At 55.4% G+C, this 19,615-nt stretch overlaps 1 protein-coding gene and 1 long non-coding RNA gene across 11 annotated transcripts; both read right to left on the bottom strand.

Moving 5' to 3' along the window:
* Window positions 1-1,476: 1,476 nt before the first annotated feature.
* On the bottom strand, window positions 1,477-19,215 carry B9D1 (B9 domain containing 1). Of its 10 annotated transcripts, none has more exons than XR_012492259.2 (9): window positions 18,779-18,982; window positions 17,093-17,161; window positions 14,655-14,766; window positions 14,350-14,451; window positions 9,756-9,852; window positions 8,119-8,181; window positions 4,064-4,131; window positions 3,081-3,219; window positions 1,477-1,871 (listed from the first exon to the last, which is right to left on the bottom strand). XR_012492259.2 is itself a non-coding variant. In XM_074320211.2 (8 exons), exons 1-8 carry the CDS (start codon window positions 18,839-18,841, stop codon window positions 3,589-3,591), a joined length of 717 nt encoding a protein of 238 aa, XP_074176312.2. In that variant the 5' UTR covers window positions 18,842-19,215; the 3' UTR covers window positions 3,429-3,588. The 10 variants fall into 10 exon arrangements, 4 of the variants coding, with proteins under 4 accessions (XP_074176312.2, XP_088657986.1, XP_019609308.2 ...); XR_012492258.2 differs by lacking the exon at window positions 1,477-1,871 and adding an exon at window positions 2,175-2,483; XR_012492257.2 differs by lacking the exon at window positions 1,477-1,871 and adding an exon at window positions 2,175-2,412.
* LOC141568927 (uncharacterized) lies at window positions 10,691-14,343 on the bottom strand. The gene is made up of 2 exons (XR_012492260.2): window positions 13,301-14,343; window positions 10,691-12,756 (listed from the first exon to the last, which is right to left on the bottom strand). It is a non-coding gene; the product is annotated as an uncharacterized LOC141568927 (long non-coding RNA).
* Window positions 19,216-19,615: the final 400 nt, after the last annotated feature.

Here is a 19,615-nt window from a genome sequence, read left to right as displayed (position 1 = left end):
GGAAGGCCATCCTCTTCATCTGGTATTTACCAAAAGGCTGAGCTGCCTGTCAAAATGAGATGTTTTAATGGTCCTTTATGGATCAAACCATTCTTCAATCGTATCCCTTTCCATATGAGTTTCAGAAAGTTTCCTTTTCCAGCCTTTTGATGACCAGTATTTTTGGATTCTCCGTTTCTTGTCATTTCTGCTTGCAGACTGGCCAGTTCTTTCCTAAACTCATCTCTTTACTGCGATAGCTTTCCACATGGCAGCCAACAGTAGATAACATACACCACACCTCCCAGCAGCTGTCCCTTTTCCCTGGAGCTGATGGCTCAGCAGGCATGAAGCTTCCCCCAGGTCAGCACAAGTGTCTCACCTGACGCTCACGTGATGGGGCTGCCTGGCTGGACAGCCTTCTATCTGTGTTCTTCCTGCCTGCCACCCAGCCGCTCAGCCAATGCACAAACTCACTTCTGATACCAACTTCCGTATCAGAATAGACTAGGTCCCACAGGCACCAACCCCAGCGCTGGCTGAATGTAGCAAGTCTCTCACAAAATGCCCAATGGGGATGTTCCTAGCACGTCCCTTACGACTGGCAGTCTTCAGTCTTCGCCACCTGGCCTCAGGTGCTGCGGGGAAGGCAGAGCAAGAGGATCATGTTTCAACCCACGTTTCCTTAACCAGCTAGTCACATGGACCCACTGAGATACAGGGGGCAGGCAAATGCAGTCTTTCTGCAAGCCCCAGAGAAAAAGGAGGTGGCCTGTGACACAGCTTTGTCACAGTGGAGGACAGAATGAACCAGGGAAGGGTGGGCGTGGGGGCTGTATGCCCTGACTGTTCTTCAAGAAGATGCTCACGGGGCCCCACCCTGCTGCCTGCTTCCCAGGAACAGCCGCCATCAACCTCCAAAGTTCCTAACTACCGTGTTTCCCTGAAAATAAGACCCAGCCGGACCATCAGTTTCAATGCATCTTTTGGAGCAAAAATTAATATAAGACCCGGTGTTATTTTAACGTAAGACTGGGTATATAATATAATAATATAATATACCAGGTCTTATATTAATTTTTGCTCCAAAAGATACATTACAGCTGATGGTCCGGCTGGGTCTTATTTTCGGGGAAACACAGTATGTTCTGTTGCTTCGAAGGGAAAAGGCAGAGGGAGCTTCCGAGGCGATGAAAGCATTCTGCACCATCATAGGGGCTTGGCCATGTAGTTATCAAAACTCAGCGTGCGATACACTTAAGATTTATGCATTTCATTGTATGTAAATGTCCCTCAGAAGATAAAACACCTAAAAACAAACTCTAGTTAAGGGTAGGCATGCGGAGCACCGGCGTCCTGACATCTGCGGTTCATGCTGAAATGCTCTAACAGTCGACGGCTTGAGGGAGCGGTAAAGAGTCGGCAGATGTGAAAACACTGGGGAGTGGTAATGGCAGGCTCCAGGTGGTTGGCATATGGGTGCTCACTGTAAAATTATTTCAATTTTTCTGTTTATTTTAATGAATAGAAACTTAAACAAAGGTGCTGACAGACTGGCTACCTGCAACCTGAGACTTGCACGTGGACTTGACAGGATGGGGTTTCCGGGCCGTGACGGGGAAGAAGGCCGAGGCAGGAGAGAAGCATGTGGCGGGGATGTGGGAGGGCTGGGGGGTCCATAATACAAGCGCACACATGGGGGTGTGGGGTGGGCTGTGGGGGGACGCCCAGGAGAAGGCAGAGGGCGTGGCATCACGTACACACGTCAGGTGGCCTCAGGCAGGACCTGGGTGTCTGGAGCAACTGTTGGCTGTGGCCAGATGTGGTGGGAACGTGTGTGCTCTGGTCATTTCCATTTCCTCATGAGCACTTCAGGTGAGGGGCAAAGGGGACTGGAGGTTTGAGCGGAGGAAAGGTGTGAATGAGATTTCTGAGAACGTATGAGGGGCTGACTAAGGAAATGAGGGGGACTGCTGGGCAGCACTGGGGGAGACCTGGTCATGGGCTGCACACTCTGACCAGGCCCTGGGCCTCAGCAGATGGTGAGGTTTCCCGGGGCTGAGGTTGACCAGGCATAGAAAAAGCAAGGGACGGCACAGGAGCTGACAGTGAATACCGAGAAGGTACATAAATGACTGCTGAGTTGTAAATTGGGCAGGAAGGAAAGGTAACGGCTGACAGTTAGCACAGGTCAGTGGCTGGGAGGACCTGGATGGAATGAAGGACTGTTGGAGTGGGAACCACAGCAAAGGAACTGCACGCAGGGAGCGAGGACGCTTGGATGCATGTTTTGGAGACGCTGTTGCCATTGGTCATAAGAAACAGGCTCTGACCATGTGAGTTGGCGGCTGTTGAGGCGCACAGGTCAAGCTCATTACAAGGGAAAAGGAAGCAGCCAGGTTTCGGGGCGGACGGCGAGGTCGCCGTGAACAGCTAGAGAAGACAAGGCAGTCAAGGGTTTGATGGCCTTACAAGGTGTAGTGTGATGCCCGGGCATCAGGGAGCTGGATGGGAAAGGAGGAAATGCTTGTGGGCGCCAAGGAAACAAGCCCCAGCTCTAGGCCCATGGTGATGGCATGTGGCAGCCAGACAGCTGCAGGGGACAGTTTTATAAGGGCCAGAGGTCGAGGGAACGTTCCAGCTGGAGAGGGTTGGAATCATGGATTTTGCTGACAACAAACCATGAGTTCCAGAGCATGCAGTGAGTTGGGGGCAGGGGTTTCGGGGGGCACCCTGAGTGGCTAAACTGCTGGCGCTGAGAGAGCTGAAATAAACGGCAGAACAGGGTTAGCGCCTATGGTGTCTTAGAGCAACTTCCGGTTACAGCTGGGGCCGCGTCGTGGCCGGACTGACCAGGGGCCCGGGGCAGGTGCTTTGTGGCTTCCCTTAAATCCTGTGCAGGTTGGAGAGGAGAATGGGCAAGCTCTGGGTTCCATCCCGAGGGTTCACCTGAAGCTACAGGTGGGGGGACCTCACCTCTGCCCAACCCAGGGTGCGCGTGGGGAGAAGGTAAGAAGGCGGCCCCGCCTTGGGCTGAGGCAGTGACCCCACCATGGCAGCGCCATGGGACCGGAGTGCAGGGTGTTGGCCACAAGGCTCACCTTCCTTTCCCGCTGAGAGACTTGCCAGAAAGCTGGAATTCCCGCGGCCTCCCTGGGCTAGGGGGTTTTCAGCCCTGTCCCCTGGGCTGTGCAGGCTGGGGGCAGGCAGAGGGCTGGCGGGGGCCTCTCCATCCAGCTCCTGCAACAGGATATTCTCCGTGAAGCGAGGCTGCTGGTCATGGAGCATGGCTGGCAGGACAAGTGCTTCCATCCGCCAGGCAGTGCTGGCAGTAGCAGCGTGGAACACGGGCAGGGCCTGCCCCAGCTCAGGGAAGGCTATGGGCCTGGTGGTGGCCCGCTCCGACCGGGGAGAGGCTAAAGAGAGAGGGGGCAGCCCCAGGCCTGGGCTCTGTGAAAAGGCGCCATTTTTATTTTATGAAAATACTCTTCCCACCCCAAGTGCACTTCAGTCAAGCCGAGGGATCGGTGGGCGACTCCGGGCATGTGGGCAGCCACGGGGCCTGCACGGCTCTCAGCATCTTGCTGGACGGCGGAGCTGCTGGTGCCTTCACCCGGGGAGGCCCTGGGGTGGGCTGGGCCCCGAGACAACCTGCGTATCCAGGGGCCCAGTGTCGTAGCCCAATTTCCTCATGTCCTTGGTCACCACGTTGAAGAGGAGAGTGACAAAGCCCTGGGAGCGGACACGGGTCACTGGGGACAGAAAGCAATGTCAGCTGGGCTGGGCAGAGCCAGAGCCTGACTACTCTGGGAATCTCTCAAGCTCAGTGTTCTCTCCTGTAAAATGGGGACGCTAGTGCCTGGCCCGTACCCCTCACTGCAGCGGGGACAGACGGACATGGCAACCCCTCCGTGTCATGGCAACCAGGCCCGTCCGTGTCTGGGAGACGCTCCCACAGCACAGGTGTCTGCACGCCTGGCAGGCTCTGGCACCCACCCCGTCTGTTTCCAGGGGCCCACCTAGTCCCTCCCAGGCTGCAACCTGCCTGTGGGATGGCAGATAGGGTTGGGGAATCCAGCTTTACCTTCTCGGCCTTCACCCTGAGCCACCACCTTGGGGTCTGTGTACTCGGGCCGCCGTCCCATGAACCAGCTGGGAAGACAGGACAAGAGTGGGTGAGTGAGGTCCTGGCCTAGTATCCACCAGACAAACACGAGCCATGGGCTCTCTCCGGGCTTCAGAAACCAGCAGTCCCCAGGGCCAGGCCCTGAGCAGAGCCTCCCCACACCACGCCTTCGGCCGGTTGGAAAGGTGAGGCCAGGCGCCACGGCCCTGGTGCCCGTGAGACCTGTAGGACCCTGCAGCCCCATTCCCGTCCGTCATCCATGGGGCTGATGCTCTGGGGATGAAAGTGGGGGGAGATTTTGGGCCGGAGTCAGGATGGGGCTTGTCCTGGGCCCTGGAGAAATCCCAGAAAGGTGACAGCAGCTGAGGTGGGAGAGGGGTGGGCACCTGAGGCCGCTGTGACCCAGGAAGGAGGGCCCCATCTCAGAGTCCAGCTAAAGAAGGGCCAGATCTGAGCTACCCACTGTCCTCATAGTAGTGTGGGATCTAGCACAAGTCACTTCCCATGTGTGAACCCCAATACTCTCAACTGTAATGGGGATGATCATGGTACATACCTCATGGGACTCGGAGGTGAAGGCACCACCAACCGCCATGGAGAACCGCACCTAACTCTCTGACCCCTGCTCTGGGATACAGCCAGGCTGTGCTTGCTCTGCTGCTGAGCGCCATCCTCTAACCCGTCCCCTGGTGAGGGGTGCAGCACTCAGCAGGGTGCCCTGACATCCCGCAGACACTTGCCAAGGCGGGTAGGGGGCAGCCCAGCTGGACATGACCCCGCCTCCACTGTCCCTGTCCTCCGGGCTCCAGGCCCTACCCCTGAGCAGGGCAGCTCCTTCCAGCAGCAGCCTCGCCTCCTACACACCCACTGAGCCTGAAACAAACATGCTACACTATCCTCGGCTGGGTGGGTCAGGCAGACTAGGGCTGCCTCAGGGATCACCGGGGCAGTGCAGGCGCTGGGTGGCCTCGGGACCACCCAGGTGGAAGAAGCAAGGTGCATGAGCCGCAGATTCCTGCGTCCTGGCGCAGCCCGGCTTCTGCAGCTGGGAGTGCCACAAGCACCCTCCTGGCGGAGCAGCTGACCTGCAGGAGGCTGGGTGGGTCTCCCCCTGGCCCAGCCACCCTGACGTGCCAGGCCCCCTTTGAGGAGGGCATCAGCACCCACCCGTGTGCCGGCCCCGGCTGCTGGACAAAACACCCAGTCTGTCCGCAAGCTGCATGGAGACACAGTGAGGGGCACCCGGACTCCCAGCCCTGAGGAAGGGGACAGGGAGGGCAAGGGGAGCCCAGGTTCCAGCCAGGGCTGGATGGGGAGTCACCGCCTGTGCTCTGCCTCATCTGAGGGGGCTTTAACAGCACACACCTCACAGGTTGCTGTGACGCCTGAGGCAGGAGAGCAGCCCCCACCAGCCTGCACACCGCAAGCGTGAATACACACAGCGACCACGGCGAGGGCTGTTTGCTTGTGGAGCAGGGTGGAAGCGGCAGCCTGTTCAGAGGACAGTGTTCCAGGCAAGAGCCCAAGGCAGGGAAGGACCCAGCAGGCAGGGAGAGGCGAGCAGGGGACAGGGCCTGAGGCCCGTGGGGCCAGAGGACACAGGCCTGGAAGCCTTCTAGTTGAACTTAATCCTAAAGCAGGGATGGGCCTGAGGAATTCCTCAAGTTGTTTTAGCAAAACCCGTTTTGTTGTTATGTGAAGACTAGATTGCCGGCGCTGCCGCAGGCTGTGACGTCGGGAAGGTAGCAGGTCGTAGGTTCTGGGACCGGTGACTGACCTTTTTGGAAAATGTGATTAAGGTGAAGACGCTGACCCTGGGTTGTCCAGGTGGGGCCTACATGCCGTCCCAAGTGTGATGTGGCACCCACAGGGGGGGCCGTGACCACAGACACAGAGGGAGTCATGCAGCCCTGCGCCACGGCAGGCCACGGCCAGCAGCAGCTGGGCCAGGCAGGGACGGCTTCTCCCCCGGAGCCTGGGGGAGGTGTGCAGCCCTATGACAACCTTGTTACCACCCAGCTATGCTGACTTTGGGCTTTGGCCTTCAGAACTACCAGAAAATAAATTTCTATTGTTTTAAGCCATCAGTTTTGTGGTAATTTGGTACAGCAGCCACAGGAAACTAACACAGACAAGAGTGGAAATGGGCAGGCCAATTAGGCTGAGGAGGACTGGGGAGGCAGTGGGAGAGCAGAGAAGGACGCCTGGGATGAAGGGAGGGAAGGCAGGAGGGGCTGCGGTGACCCCAGGTCTCTGACCTGACAAGCAAAGGGGGCCCCGGAGCCAGTTACTCAGCGGCCTCCACGGACCCCTTGTCTGGGAAAAGTTTGTTGCTCAAACTGCCTTCACTCACAGAGCTTTCCCCAGTGTCTGGAACCCAGGCACGGACCGCTGTACCCAGTGGAGAACCCCTGCAAAGGGCAGGAGACCCCTGCACTGAGGCACTGGCAAGGGCTTCGATGCTTTGCAAGCTGTAAGGTCTCATTTCTTCAGCGACAGAACCCTTTCCTCAGGGAGACCCCTGTGGGGCCCCAACTCTTCCCTCGGAGCCGTGGGATGTTCAGTGCAAATACCCCAGTCGGGGTGGCGTGTGGCCTGCCGGCCCTTGACTTCCCCTGTGCCCACTGACGGGCACTGCCCCCACCCCCAACAGCCCCGTGGGGTGGGTGTTGTTACCTCCAGCTTCCACTGGCCCAGGGCATCTGGCTGATAAACCCCTTCCGGTCAGGGTGGCCTCCCAGCGGCCTCTAGAGCAGCAGGCACTCAGATTCTCCCCCCCCCCCGCCCCCCCGGCCTCCGTGAGGCTTCCTTTGTTCAGGCCCAACACTGTCCCTATGCCCAGGTCACCCCGACGTGGGTCAGGCTGGCAGGGGGCTGCTTGCCAGCTCACCCTGGAACCTCCATTTTCCCTGTCCTGGCTGTGAACAGGGTGCAGCGCCCACTGCTGGTGACCTACTGGAGAGAAGCGCTGGCCTTGAGCTGAGCTGAGCTGAGCTGAGCTGAGCTGAGCTGAGCTGAGCTGAGCTGAGCTGAGCTGAGCTGAGCTGAGCTGAGCTGAGCTGAGCTGAGCTGAGCTGAGCTGAGCTGAGCTGAGCTGAGCTGAGCTGAGCTGAGCTGAGCTGAGCTGAGCTGAGCTGAGCTGAGCTGAGCTGAGCTGAGCTGAGCTGAGCTGAGCTGAGAGCTGAGCGCTGAGCTGAGAGCTGAGCTGAGCTGAGCTGAGCTGAGCTGAGCTGAGCTGAGCTGAGCTGAGCTGAGCTGAGCTGAGCTGAGCTGAGCTGAGCTGAGCTGAGCTGAGCTGAGCTGAGCTGACGGAGGCTTCTGTCCCCAACCCCCGGTCAGTCAGCGAGGGCCCAGCTGTACTCCTGCTGACTCAGTGTCCCCTTTCATCTGGCCACACACTCCCTGTCAGCCGGTGTCCTGGTCCTCCTGCTCCCTGCTAGCCCCCCCACCCCACGTTCCCCTTGCTCCACTTATAAGCCACGCCCACCTCCTGGCTGCTCCTAACAGGGAAAGTTCATGCCCTTCCCGCCTTGCACGTGCTGTACCCTGTGCCTGGAATGTTCTTCTCCCAAATCGCCCATGCTGGTCCCTTACCTCGGCTCGAGGCTGCTCAGATGTCATCTCCACGGCATTTAGCAACTGACAGAAGTTACACACTATGATTATTACTACTGTTTTAAGCTGTTTGGCTCTTACTGCTGTATCCTCTTATATCTCACCATTTTAATGTCACACAATGTCATGAGCATTTTCCCATCTGACGAGTGTTTCCTGCGTTCTGTCTGACACACAGACTTTTAGGGCACACAGTAAAACTGCACAGCCTGACGCTGCTGGAACCATGGGTAAAGAGAGCCCAGTGACCCCTCAGCAACCCATCTGTCCCCAAAGATGGCGCAGCTTGAAGGTCTGGCGAGGTTAGCTGGCACCAGGAGGGTGCATGTGACATCTCTCCCTCCTCTCCAACTGCCCAGGTCAGAAGGAGGGGTTGGGGTGATGTGCAGAGAACTCACCTTGTAAACTTCTGCAGCGTAGATGCAGACTCTGGGACAAACATGGGAATGGTCCTTTTGTGCCTGAAACAAATGTTTTCCCAGACAGGTATGCTGAGTAACAGAAGTGACAAAACTCCCCACGTCTCCAGCAAGCAGTGGCAGGCGAGCTCACAGACCAGGTGGTGCCCAGTCAGAGGCCAAGCAGACCAGCCGCTGGACCGAGCTGCCGTGCCTGGGCTGGGGCTACGCGCTGGGGGGCGTGGGGGGCGCCGCAGACCAGGCCCACCGTCAGAGTCCTTTGAGACTTCTGTTTCTTTGATGGGGTCAGGAGGATGCTGAGGCTTATAAACCTCAAACCTGAGGTCCGGGCTCCCAGTGTGCTCCTCAGAGGGCCATGTCCTTCTCCACATGTCCAAGTGCTCTGTCATCTCAAGGCCCAGCTTGGATGCCCTTCCTCCAGAGAGCCCACGGCAACTCCCTGGCCTTTACCCCTGCTGTGGTCACCCACTCCAGTCCAGTCTCCCTCAGAGCCTGGGGTCCTAACTACCCCTCCCCTCACCCCACCTCGACCCTTCCTCCCCTCCCCACTCCCGCCCCTGGCATCTTGCATTTTCTATTTCTTTCCTTTTTTTTTTCCTTTCTTCCAATCCCCCACCCCCCAACTCCGGTTCAAACCGTCGTTTCTCAGTCTAGGACACAGTTCCCTGGCCCATGAGCCTTGAGCTCCCCGCAACTCTGGCCGAGACAGTCCATCGCCAGCTCGCAGCAGCTCACAGCGGCTCTTGGCGGCTACCGGCCACTCACGCTGGCTACCGGCCGCTCCTGGCAGCACACGGCAGCCCACACCAACCTCCGGCTGCTCACCACAGCCCAGCTCCAGGGAGATCCATTATACACAATCTTAGCTGTAGAGGGCGCAGCTCACTGGCCCATGTGGGAATCGAACCAGTGACTTCAGCGTTGGCACGGAGCTCCAACCACCTGAGCCACGGGCTGGCCCCGCATTTTCTGTTTCAACAATACTCAGAGCATTCAGTCCACTGCTGCTCCTGCTTCTCCCTTTGCCTTCTCTCGATGGATTCCCATCCTTTAAAGGCCGGCTGACCCAGGCCCTCCTCTGTGCCCCAGAACACCATGTCTGTACCCTGTCAACCATGCTTAACAAAGAGCTACGTCTCTCCATCTGTGTCCACTATTCTGGGGGCTTTTGGGGGCAGGGCCCACAGAGTCAGAGATGTGTCTGACACATCCGTGTCCTCTGATGCCAGCAGAGCCGGGCACAGAAGACATTGGTGAGGACGTGCAGGACATCAAGGGAGGGAACAGATGAAAGAATGAGTGTCTAAACTCAGACCCTAACTGCCCGGGACTCTGCAGCGGACACCCCGCTCAGGATGCCCCCTAGTTCCCTGTTGGGTCCTCTGGCACTGCACTCCTTCCCACCCACCTGGTGTTTGGGTGGCAGTACGAACCTCACCCACTGGGTCTCCCACCCAAGCCAAGCTGCCCGGGCCCCTGAGGACCCCAGCACATTCCTGGCCTAGAAGTGAAGTGTCTTCAGGAAAAGCCCTGCTGAGGATGCCCAGACCCCTATGCCAGCATGGCCCAGGGAGGGACGGGCTGTGGCCCAGGGAGCAGGTCAGTGAGGACCTTACCTGCCAGGTGAGAAAGGCACATGCACTGCCCCATAGCCTCGGACCACGTCGTTCCCAAACACGTCCGGTCCGTACACACTAAGCACAATCTGTGGCCCTGGGGAAGGAGAGGCAGGAGTCAGCATGTGGGAAACTCAGGGCAGGGAATGGAGGAAGGGGCTCAAAGCCCTAGGGGCAGGGGCTTGACAGAGGGCAGGTGGGGACATCGGACCCCCTCTGTACCGAGGGCTTCTGCCCAGAATCCAGGGAGCCGGGGGAGGAGGAAACGGGGAGAGCCAGAACCTGTGGGCCAGGCCCCATGCTCGGCCAGGATGTCTGGCGGTCACAGAGCCAGGATGCTGCATCAATTCTGTCACTGGACAAACACAGGCAGTACCTCCACAGGCTCTCACCAAGGTATAGGACCCAGCCGTGAGCTGTGCCAAGGGCCTGCTCTGGGAGCTTCCTTTGTGATGGAAGCAGTCAGACTCAAGTGCATAACACATGGCTGCTGGGCCACAGGGCTGCTTTGGGGTGTCTGTGGGAGAAAGCAGAGGCCTTCCAAGCACCTTCCTTTAAGCTAGTAACAATTAACCTGTTCCCTGCTCAGTATACTTGTCACTTGGATGCAGGGGAAGGCTCATCGGCCCAGGTGATGGATGAAGTGGTGAGGCCCTGGGAGGGCTGCAGCCACGAGCACTAGCCTCACCTCTGCTCCTCAGTTGCTCCATCTCTAAGTCGCTTGGAATAGGGCCTGACGCAGAGTAAGTGCTCAGTAAGTATTAGGGAGAGGTACGTACCTTCCCTTTCACCATCCCCCCAAAGGTAACCACTATTCTGGATTTTATGAAACCACTTGTTTTAAGGTTTTACTGCCAAAGAATGCATCCCAAACAAATGGGTACTTTGGTTCTACCCATTTTTTGAACTTTATATAAATGGAATCACACAGTACATGTATTTTTGTATCCAGCTACTCTAATTCAACGTTTGTGAGATTCATTCAAATTGTTTCACATACAGGGTTTGCCCGTTTCATTGCTGGACATCAGACCTGTGGAGAGGGCACAGGAACATGGCTGATGTACGCCTGCGCAGTTTCTCCTCTGGGGCTTTCACAGGTGGGGAGGCCAGGGGCACGTTGCTGCTCTTGCCACGCACGTGCCCATACATCCGAGGAGGGAACTTCCCCAGGCACACACACGTTCAGTCTTCAAAGGTAATGCCAAGCTGTGTTCCGAAGGGGCGGCAGCCCCCTGGCTGCCCGTGTTACCTGAGTCCTCACCAAAGCTCGCCGTCTCAGTGTAGCCTCAGTTATGCTGGGGACTAGGGCGGCTCACGTTAGGTTTCATTTGTGTTTTCCTTGATTATAATTGTTCTTACTATTAGAAAGTCAACTTGAGACCTTGTCCTGTTTCTTGGTCACTTAGAGGTCCTCTCTTTTGAAGTGGCTGCTCAAGTCTCTTGCCCCTTTTTCTACAGGATGGTCTCTTTCTCACAGATTTGTAATGTGTGTGAATTTTGTGGCTTGTCTTTTCACTCTTAATATCTTCTGATAAATAGCCCTTAATCTTAACAGTCAAATCTATGAACCTTCACCTTTAAGAAGCCTTCCCTTACGCTGCTATGGCTCTAGTCTCCCAGGCTGTCCTCCTGGAACTTCATCAGTTTGCTTTTATACACCCATTTGGAGCTGACTTTGTATGGTTGACATGCAGCACTTTGATATTGTCCCCTGTGCGTCTCCGATTGTCCCAGCACCATTTATCAAAAGGCCCTTTCCTCTGCTGCTTGGCAGTGTCCCGCTCATGTCATGAATCAACTGTCTACACAGGCTTAGGTCTGAGCCTCTATGGATCAGTTTCTCTGTCCTTGTGCCAAAACGACACTCTTAGTTATTGTGCTTTATAGTTAGGCTTGCTATCTGGCAGAACAAGTTATATTTTGATATTATAAGAATTTATTTTTAAAATACCATTTTCTATTTACCTTTTATACATAATACATAAATATTCTATTTACTCTTATACAGAAAGCAACTGATTTTTGTATATGAATCTTATATCCAGCGTTCATGCCAATGTATTAATTCTAAGACTTTATCTGTAGGTTATTTTGGAAAATGCTACATACTCATGTCACCTATGAACAATGAGTTTTGTTCTTCCTTTCTAATTTTTATACATTTATTCGTACAATGTTGGTGGTGATAACAAGCATCCTGATCTCAGAGGGAAATCTTCTGATAGCTCACTAAAAGAAAGTGGTTTGCTCTAAGTGTTTTGTAGATAGACTTTATCAAATTAAGGAAGTTTCCTTCTAGTCCTAGTTTGCTAAGTATTTATCATGAAAGGATGTTGATATTTTTAAAAAGAATTTGCTAAAATACAGCTAACATGCAATATTATACAAGGTCTGAGAATTAAGTTCGCAAACTCGTTGCCTTGATGTTGCGAACTTTTTTTGATATTAGAGGGATCATTTATGATGAATTTGTACCAACTGGACAAACAGTTAACCGAGTTTACCATTTGGAAGTGCTGAAAAGGCTGCGTGAAAAAGTTAGACGACCTGAACTTTTCACCAACAATTCACGGCTCTTGCATCACGACAATGCACCAGCTCACAGGGCACTGTCTGTGAGTGAGTTTTTAGCCAGCAAACAAATAACTGTATTGGAACACCCTCCCTACTCACCTGATCTGGCCCCCAGTGACTTCTTTCTTTACCTGAAGATAAAGGAAATATTGAAAGGAAGACATTTTGATGACATTTAGGACATCAAGGGTAATACGACGACAGCTCTGATGGCCATTCCAGAAAAAGAGTTCCAAAATTGCTTTGAAGGGTGGACTAGGCGCTGGCATCAGTGCATAGCTTCCCAAGGGGAGTACTTCGAAGGTGACTGTGGTGATATTCAGCAATGAGGTATGTAGCACTTTTTTTAGGATGAGTTCTCAAACTTAACTGTCAGACTTCGTATTAGTTTCAGGAGTACACCAGTTATTCAGCATTTATATACCTAAAGAAGGGATCACCATGATAAGCGCAGCAGCCATCTGACACCGTACCACACTATCACAGTATTAGTGACTATATTCCTTATGCTGTACATTACATCTCCATGATTTACTCGTTTTATACCTAAAAATTTGAACCTCTTATTCCCCCTTCACCTTTTTTCCCTTTCTAATTTCTCAATTATAGTTGACATTCAATATTACTCTGTATTAATTTCAAGTGCTCAGCATATGTTTAGACATCTATATCATTTATGAAGTGATCGCCCTGATGAGTGTAGTACCCACCTGGCACTATACAGTTATTACCGTTTTATTAACTATATTCCGTTTTACTTTACATCCCCATGACTATTTTGTAACGATCATTTTGTATTTTTAAATCCCTTCACCTTTTCACCCTGTCCCCAACCCATCCCATCTGTTGTCCCAATAAATCTAGTACCCATCTGACACCATGCATAGTTCTATTATTATTGACAATATTCCTTATGAGTAGTCATGGGGAATTTCTGAAATAAACACTACTTGCTCATGATGTATTACCATTTTTTTGCATCTTCCTTGATTCAGTTTGCAAATATTTTGGGAGTTCTGCAATCATGTTCAGGCTCTGGGATGGTCAGGAGCTGCACTGCAATCTCTGCTTGTCCCTCACTCCCATGGCATAGCTCTTTGCGGTCTGAGCCCACATTGCAAGGATTTCCCTAAGGGCCGCCACCCAACCCCTTCCAGAGTTCTGAACAGCAATTCTCGTGCTGAGCCCAGAGAGGCTAACAAGAGTCTTGATCCTCCTCTTTAGTCACCTCTGTTGAATTGCTTTTCCTGGACTGGTTTTCTTCCTGGATCCTGGCCTGGTAAATTACTACTTTGCTAGTTCTCTGATACCCTCACGTAGTTGTTTTTGTTTTAACCTTTTAATATTTTATTTGCTTCTCCTAGATGTCCTCAGCAGAAGGAAGTTGGTTGTTATCTAGTGGCCCATTCCAGGAGGCCTGTGGAAGTTTCTTACTCATGGAGGATGACAGTAGCATGGCAGTCCCTGCCCAAGAAGACACCCAGGTCACACCTGCTCCAGACCCTGTGCACCCAGGAAGCCTGGGCCTGACCATGTGCAGCAGAAAGGCCAGGACTATGAAATCGGATGATCCTGAAATCAAATCCATGCTCAGCTACTAGGTATAAAGCTGAAGCAAGTGATGCCTTTTGTTTTCAGTCTTAGTTTCCTAATATGGAAAAAGAAACGGAAAGACATCTCCACCAGACAGGAGTAAGGAGCTGGGACAAGCCCACGCAGGAAGAGTATTCATAGCCCCTATGGAGCTAATCCCAGGTGCTGCATACAGTAGGTGCTTATTAAGTGAGTTGAAGAATAACTAGCAGACATGGTAGAAAGTAAATACTGCAAGCAAGGAAAGCTTTGGGAAGGAGGTCAGAGGTAGGATGTGGGACGGGCATCCTGGGCAGGGGAATGGCATGAGCCACAGTTCAGAAGAAGGATGGGTGTCAAGGACTCGCACAGGAGGACCAGGTGGTTGGGGTTTGGCACGACATGTGATGAAAAGTTGAGAGACATCAGGACCAGCTCTCCAGACCTGCAGCCCTGGACACCAGGCTCTGCCCTTCACAGGCACGGGGCTGTTCAAGGCTTCCGGCTGGGGCCTCAGTGGACCCACTCGTGGCTCCCAAAAGGTTATCTGCACAGCATGGAGAGGAACTGGGGTCGGAGGAGCAAGTGGAGGGAAATGGCCTGGTGGGGAGAGCACATTACAAGGCTGGTGCAAGGGCCCGGGTGATGGGCCATGAAGGTGTGAGTGCGCCCGTGCTGGGCAGGCCGAGGCCGAGGCCGAGACCGACCTGGGGCGCCTGCCCCCCACCCCGTAGGTCCCTGCAGACTCACAGCCATAGGGGTTGGTGCTCTTGAAGGTGACGTCGATGGGGAAGTTCCACACCAGCGCTCGCCGCACGTCCCGGCTCTTGGATGTGATCTGTGAGAGCCCCTCCTCCAGACCCTGTGAGGACATGGACACGCACAGCCCGTGTCCAACTCCAGGGTGCCGTGCTTTCCCCCGACCTGGGCATGCAGTGAAGAGGACCGTTTTCTTCACTATCTTCTCCCAGACAAAGGGAACTAACAGACACCGGAGAAGCTCTTAGGTCTTTGAATGTTTTACTCCGTTAGAGACTGGCACCTTCCAGAGCCAACCTCTACCTGCTCATGAGGCCTCGTCTCCTCTCGCCTCGCGGAAGGAAACGGCTCCCACAGGGTCTTACTGTCTCTGTAGCACCGCTTTTTCTCACCCTTCCCATCGGCATAAATGTGTATGCTATTTTCTCTACTACAAACTACTACTCGATGGCCTCTACTTCTCCCTCCCCCCATCAACCCATGCTTGCTCCCCTTTAGAGCAAAGCTCCTTGAAAGAGCTGTCAATACTTACCGGCTCCAGTTCCTTCTTTTTCTCCCATGAACCCACTCCAAGCTAACTACTGGCCCCCACTCTACCAAAGCATTCCTGTATATAACACCAGTGACCTCGGCGTTGCTATGTCTATGGTCACTTCTCCACCCTCATTTTCCTTGGCCCACCAGCAGCATCTCCCACAGCTGACCACTTCCTGACATCCCTCCTCCGCCTGGTTTCTGGGGGACCTCACATCTTTGGGTCTTTCCTCCTCCCGGTGGCTCCCGCTCTGTGGCTCTTGCACATTCTCCTTCACGCAGAAGCATCAGAAGCTGTCTCTGGATGCTTTGCTATCTGCACTTGGGATCTCATCCGTCTGCGGGCTTTCAATGTGGTCTGTGTTGACAATTCCCAAACTTGTAACTCCAGCCTGCTCCCCACTTCTGAACTCCAGAGCAGCACTGCCAACTTCGTGTCTTCACTTGGCTATCTAGTAGGAACCTCGACCTTAACATATGCCAGGCCAAGCTCTGGGGAGTTCGCCCAAATCTGTTCTAGCCACAATCTTCTCACTAAACAGCAACTCTACTTCCAAGTGCTCAGGCTAAAAAGCCTGGCATTAAATTCCTACCTCCACTTTCTCTCAGTCCCCACATTTGTCCAACAGGAAAATATGCTGGCTCCATCTTCAAAATATACTTGAAATTCAGCCAGCTCTCACCATCCTGCTGCTGTACCTTGTCCCATCTGTTTAATGTAACAGTCGATGGTCTCCCTGCTTGGATCCTGCTCCCCCACAGTCTACTCTGAATACAAGAAGCCAGAGGGATCTTTTAAAAACACAAGTCAGATTACCTCTTCTCTCTGTTCAAAACTCTCTGAGGGAGTCCCATCCCGCCTCCAGTAAAGGTCATGGCCCTGACTGACCTACCACACCGTCTGAGACCTGCCTGTCTGTGACCTCCCTGCTTCACCCCCAACCACTCTCCTTGCTCACTCTGCTCACACTGGCCACACTGGCCTCCTCGCTGTTCCTCAGACGTGCCAGGCGCACTCCTGCCTCAGGACCCTTGCACTCTCTGCTCCTTCTACCTGACAAATTCTTTCCCCAGATTTCCACATGGCTTATTCCATCCTTTCCTTCAGGTCTTTACTCAAAAGCTACCTTCTCAGCAAGGCCTTACCTGACCACCTACCCACCATACCGTCCCTTCCTGGCTGCTTTCTCCTCAGCACTTACTACTAGCCAACATACTGGAATATGTCTGTCTTCCCCCAAGAAGAACGTGCACTCCAGGAAGATAGAGACTTTCGTCTGACTTTGTTCCCCACTGTATCCCCAGCACCCAGAAGACTTTCAATAATTATTCAGTCAAATGGGTGTACAGAAAATAAGAACCGTCATCTCACCCGCACAGACGAGGAAACAGAGAGGTTAAAGGAGTTGGGTCTCCATTTCCTCAGCTGCTGTGAGGATTAAATAAGAGCTCTGCAAACCATAAAATGGGATGCAGGCCCGAGTTGTCACCACAGTCCTGCTCCTGCTGGAGACTGAGTGCTCCTTGGGACGTCTGAAAAGGAGAGCGCCTGAGTCCTCCCCACACGCTGAGGAGAAGCCAAACAATGAGGAGACTGACCCAGTGTCTATGAGCTCAGCCGCTTCCAGGCTGGCTCTCTGGGGCCTGCCTGCACTGCCCACGCATTTCTGTTTGCTGCCACGTGCAGGAGGGCACGTGAGTGAGCACAGCCTCAGATCACGGATCAGTGAGCCCAGTAATGTTTGTGTTTTCCACTCCAGCTTTACCAGGAACCAACTCATGTATGGGTCCCCTCCTGAACTGGGTTCTAAACTGGGAAGAGAAGGGTACGACTGACACCTTCAGAAACCCCAGCAGTCATGACGGCTGTACAGGAGGCCAAAGGCCCAGCTTACCGCTGTGGGGGCCCAGTCCTGGCCGTACACAAAGCAGTACTTGCAGTAGAGATCATCGCACTCAGGGAACTGTGGAAACAAGCACACACAGGGTCTGTTTATGGGCACTCGTGTGAGGCCAATGTGTTAGCTAGGCAGGTGTAGCCAATAGTAATTCCGAACGTGAGACCCCTGGGCTGGGATCTAAGCGACAACCAGGGATGTGGACATGGAATTCCGCACTGGGGCTCGAGATGTGGGAGTTCCATGGGTCCCGAACTGTTACCGCCCCTGGGCCTCAGCTCAGCCTCCGCCTTTTGTCTGACATGCCCTTCCCATTCCTTCCTCTGGCAAACTCCTGCTCATCCTTCAAAACGTACCCTTCAGGGAGCCTGCCTAACTTCTAGGCTGTCTTAAGGGCCACATCCCAGCACCTTCAGTCCCTGGTGCTTCCCTCCAGCAAAGCACTTGCCTGTGTTTATTCCTGTCAACCCCATTAGACTGTGAGCAAGGAACAAGTCTGATGCCTTTCTGTGTCCCCAGCACCTGACACAGAGGAGGTCTAAGGGAATGGTGCTGAAGTGAAAGGTCTGACAATCCAGGGTGCTATCAGGACACCGAGCGTAGGCCTGAAGAGTGGGAGGGGCCCAGAGCTCTGAGAGGGGGAGGCAGAGTGTGAGGGGGCTGGGTGCTGAGAATGCATACACCTGACCCAGTCCAGCTGAGAGCCCCAATTGAGACAGAAGAGGGACAATGGTCTTGGGCACTAGGCCAAGGGGCAGGTGGACAGGGTGGGAATATGCAGGAGCATCCCTGATGAAACAGGAAGGCAGCAAGACACCTACCTAACAGTCAGGCCCTGGCAGAGCTTTATCTAAACCATCTCCATTAATCCTCACAATAATAAAATAATAAACACCATCTCCAACAGCCTGGAAGGGCAGTGTCGGAAAGCTTTGGTGTCAGAAAGACCTGGATTCAAGTTTCCAGCTTTGCCACTTCCTTTGGGCAAGTTTTCCCATCTGTAAAATGGGGAAGTAAAATGAAGTAAGCTCTACTTCACAGGGTTGTGAGAATTGAATGAGCAATGCTGAGCTTCGAGTATGGCACACAATGAATACGTACTTAGTCAACTTTATACACCACACAAACACACACACAAATGGTTCCTATACAACGTAGGAGGATGGATAATGGCGAGCAGCATCCCCTAGCGTCTGACAGGCACACCACCACCATCGTTGGACCAATTAGCCTAGTCATCTCTATTCCAACCGAAGTTCAAGGATCCGCGGGTTCAGAGTGCGGGGCACTCGCAGCGCACGGGACCGGGGCAGACGCCTCGAGCTCCGTCACAAGAGGACAGGCCCAGGGTGCTGGCCGCGCCTCCGCGCCTCCGGTGAACCCCGCGTGAGGCTCGCGGTGACGCAACAGGATGCGCACGCACGATCCACGCCCGGGGCCGCAGGCTCGGCCGAGCGCGAGCGCGGGCCCAGCGCCGTCTCCCCGGGCCTGTTTCTGCACCCGGACGTCAGGGCGGGGGGCTCCCAGCAACCTCGCGCCAAGACTCTCAAAGGCTGGCTCCCTTCCGCCGCAGAACCGAGGAATGACAAGCCTCTTTGGGGCTGCACAGCAGCCCAGGTGGTTGCGGGGTGGGCCCCAAGGGGGCGTGGGGGTCGGACCGCGGCGGGGTCCACGGCCGCTCACCTGGGCGCTCTCCACCTGCCCGTTGACCATGAGTAGGAAGACGCTGGGGCCCGCGGCCGCCATGGCAGGGGGCCCACGGAAACCACGCACGTTCCGCGCGCGATTGCTCGGAGGCGCCGGGGTTGCCCTGGAAACAGATGGCGTGGCACGCAGAACACGTTTCCGGAAAGCCCGACCTCCGAGAAGGCGAGCGTCGTGGGCGGCGGGGCGCAGGCGCAGGCAGCGGCGCCGCCCTTCTCCGGGAATGCTGGGAGAGTCCACGCGAGGCAGGGGCGGCAGTGGGGGCCGGGATGCGGAAGCCCGCCCCCCGCCCAATCCCGGTCCACCCGCAGCCCTGCCCCGCCCGAGCGCGGAGCGCGCCCCTGACTCAGGCCTTCGGAAGCGCTCGGCCGGGAGACGGCGCTGCGGCTTCGTCTGCAGACGGCGGCGGGGGCGCGGAGGGAGGGGCGGGCGCGGAGGAGGGAGGGGCGCGGAGGGGGGAGGGGCGCGGAGGGGGAGGGGCGCGGAGGGGGGAGGGGCGCGGAGGGAGGGGCGGGCGCGGAGGGGGGAGGGGCGGGCGCGGGGGGGAGGGGCGCGGAGGAGGGAGGGGCGCGGAGGGGCGGGCGCGGAGGGGGGAGGGGCGCGGAGGAGGGAGGGGCGCGGAGGGGCGAGGGGCGCGGAGGGGCGAGGGGCGCGGAGGGGCGAGGGGCGCGGAGGGGCGAGGGGCGCGGAGGGGCGAGGGGCGCGGAGGGGCGAGGGGCGCGGAGGAGGGAGGGGCGCGGAGGGGCGAGGGGCGCGGAGGGGGGAGGGGCGCGGAGGGGGGAGGGGCGCGGAGGAGGGAGGGGCGCAGCGGCGCGA

The sequence above is a fragment of the Rhinolophus sinicus genome, chromosome 12, assembly GCF_057876585.1.
Source record: "Rhinolophus sinicus isolate RSI-liver-muscle chromosome 12, RSI-T2T, whole genome shotgun sequence".
Taxonomy (NCBI): domain Eukaryota; kingdom Metazoa; phylum Chordata; class Mammalia; order Chiroptera; family Rhinolophidae; genus Rhinolophus; species Rhinolophus sinicus.
The sequence above is the reverse complement of the archived record's forward strand: the minus strand, read 5'-3'. Positions and strand labels throughout refer to the sequence as shown.

What these genes read in the sequence shown, in the direction of transcription:
- B9D1 (XM_074320211.2), bottom strand. Translation starts at nt 18,841, where the DNA reads ATGGCGGCCGCGGGCCCCAGCGTCTTCCTACTCATGGTCAACGGGCAG. An exon ending in GAGCACCAACCCCTATGGCT is followed by an intron (nt 14,452 to 14,654) that starts GTGAGTCTGCAG and finishes CATGCTGTGCAG; the next exon opens with ATAACCTTTTGGGAGCCACG. An exon ending in GTGCCTTTCTCACCTGGCAG is followed by an intron (nt 8,182 to 9,755) that starts GTAAGGTCCTCA and finishes CATTTGTTTCAG; the next exon opens with GCACAAAAGGACCATTCCCA.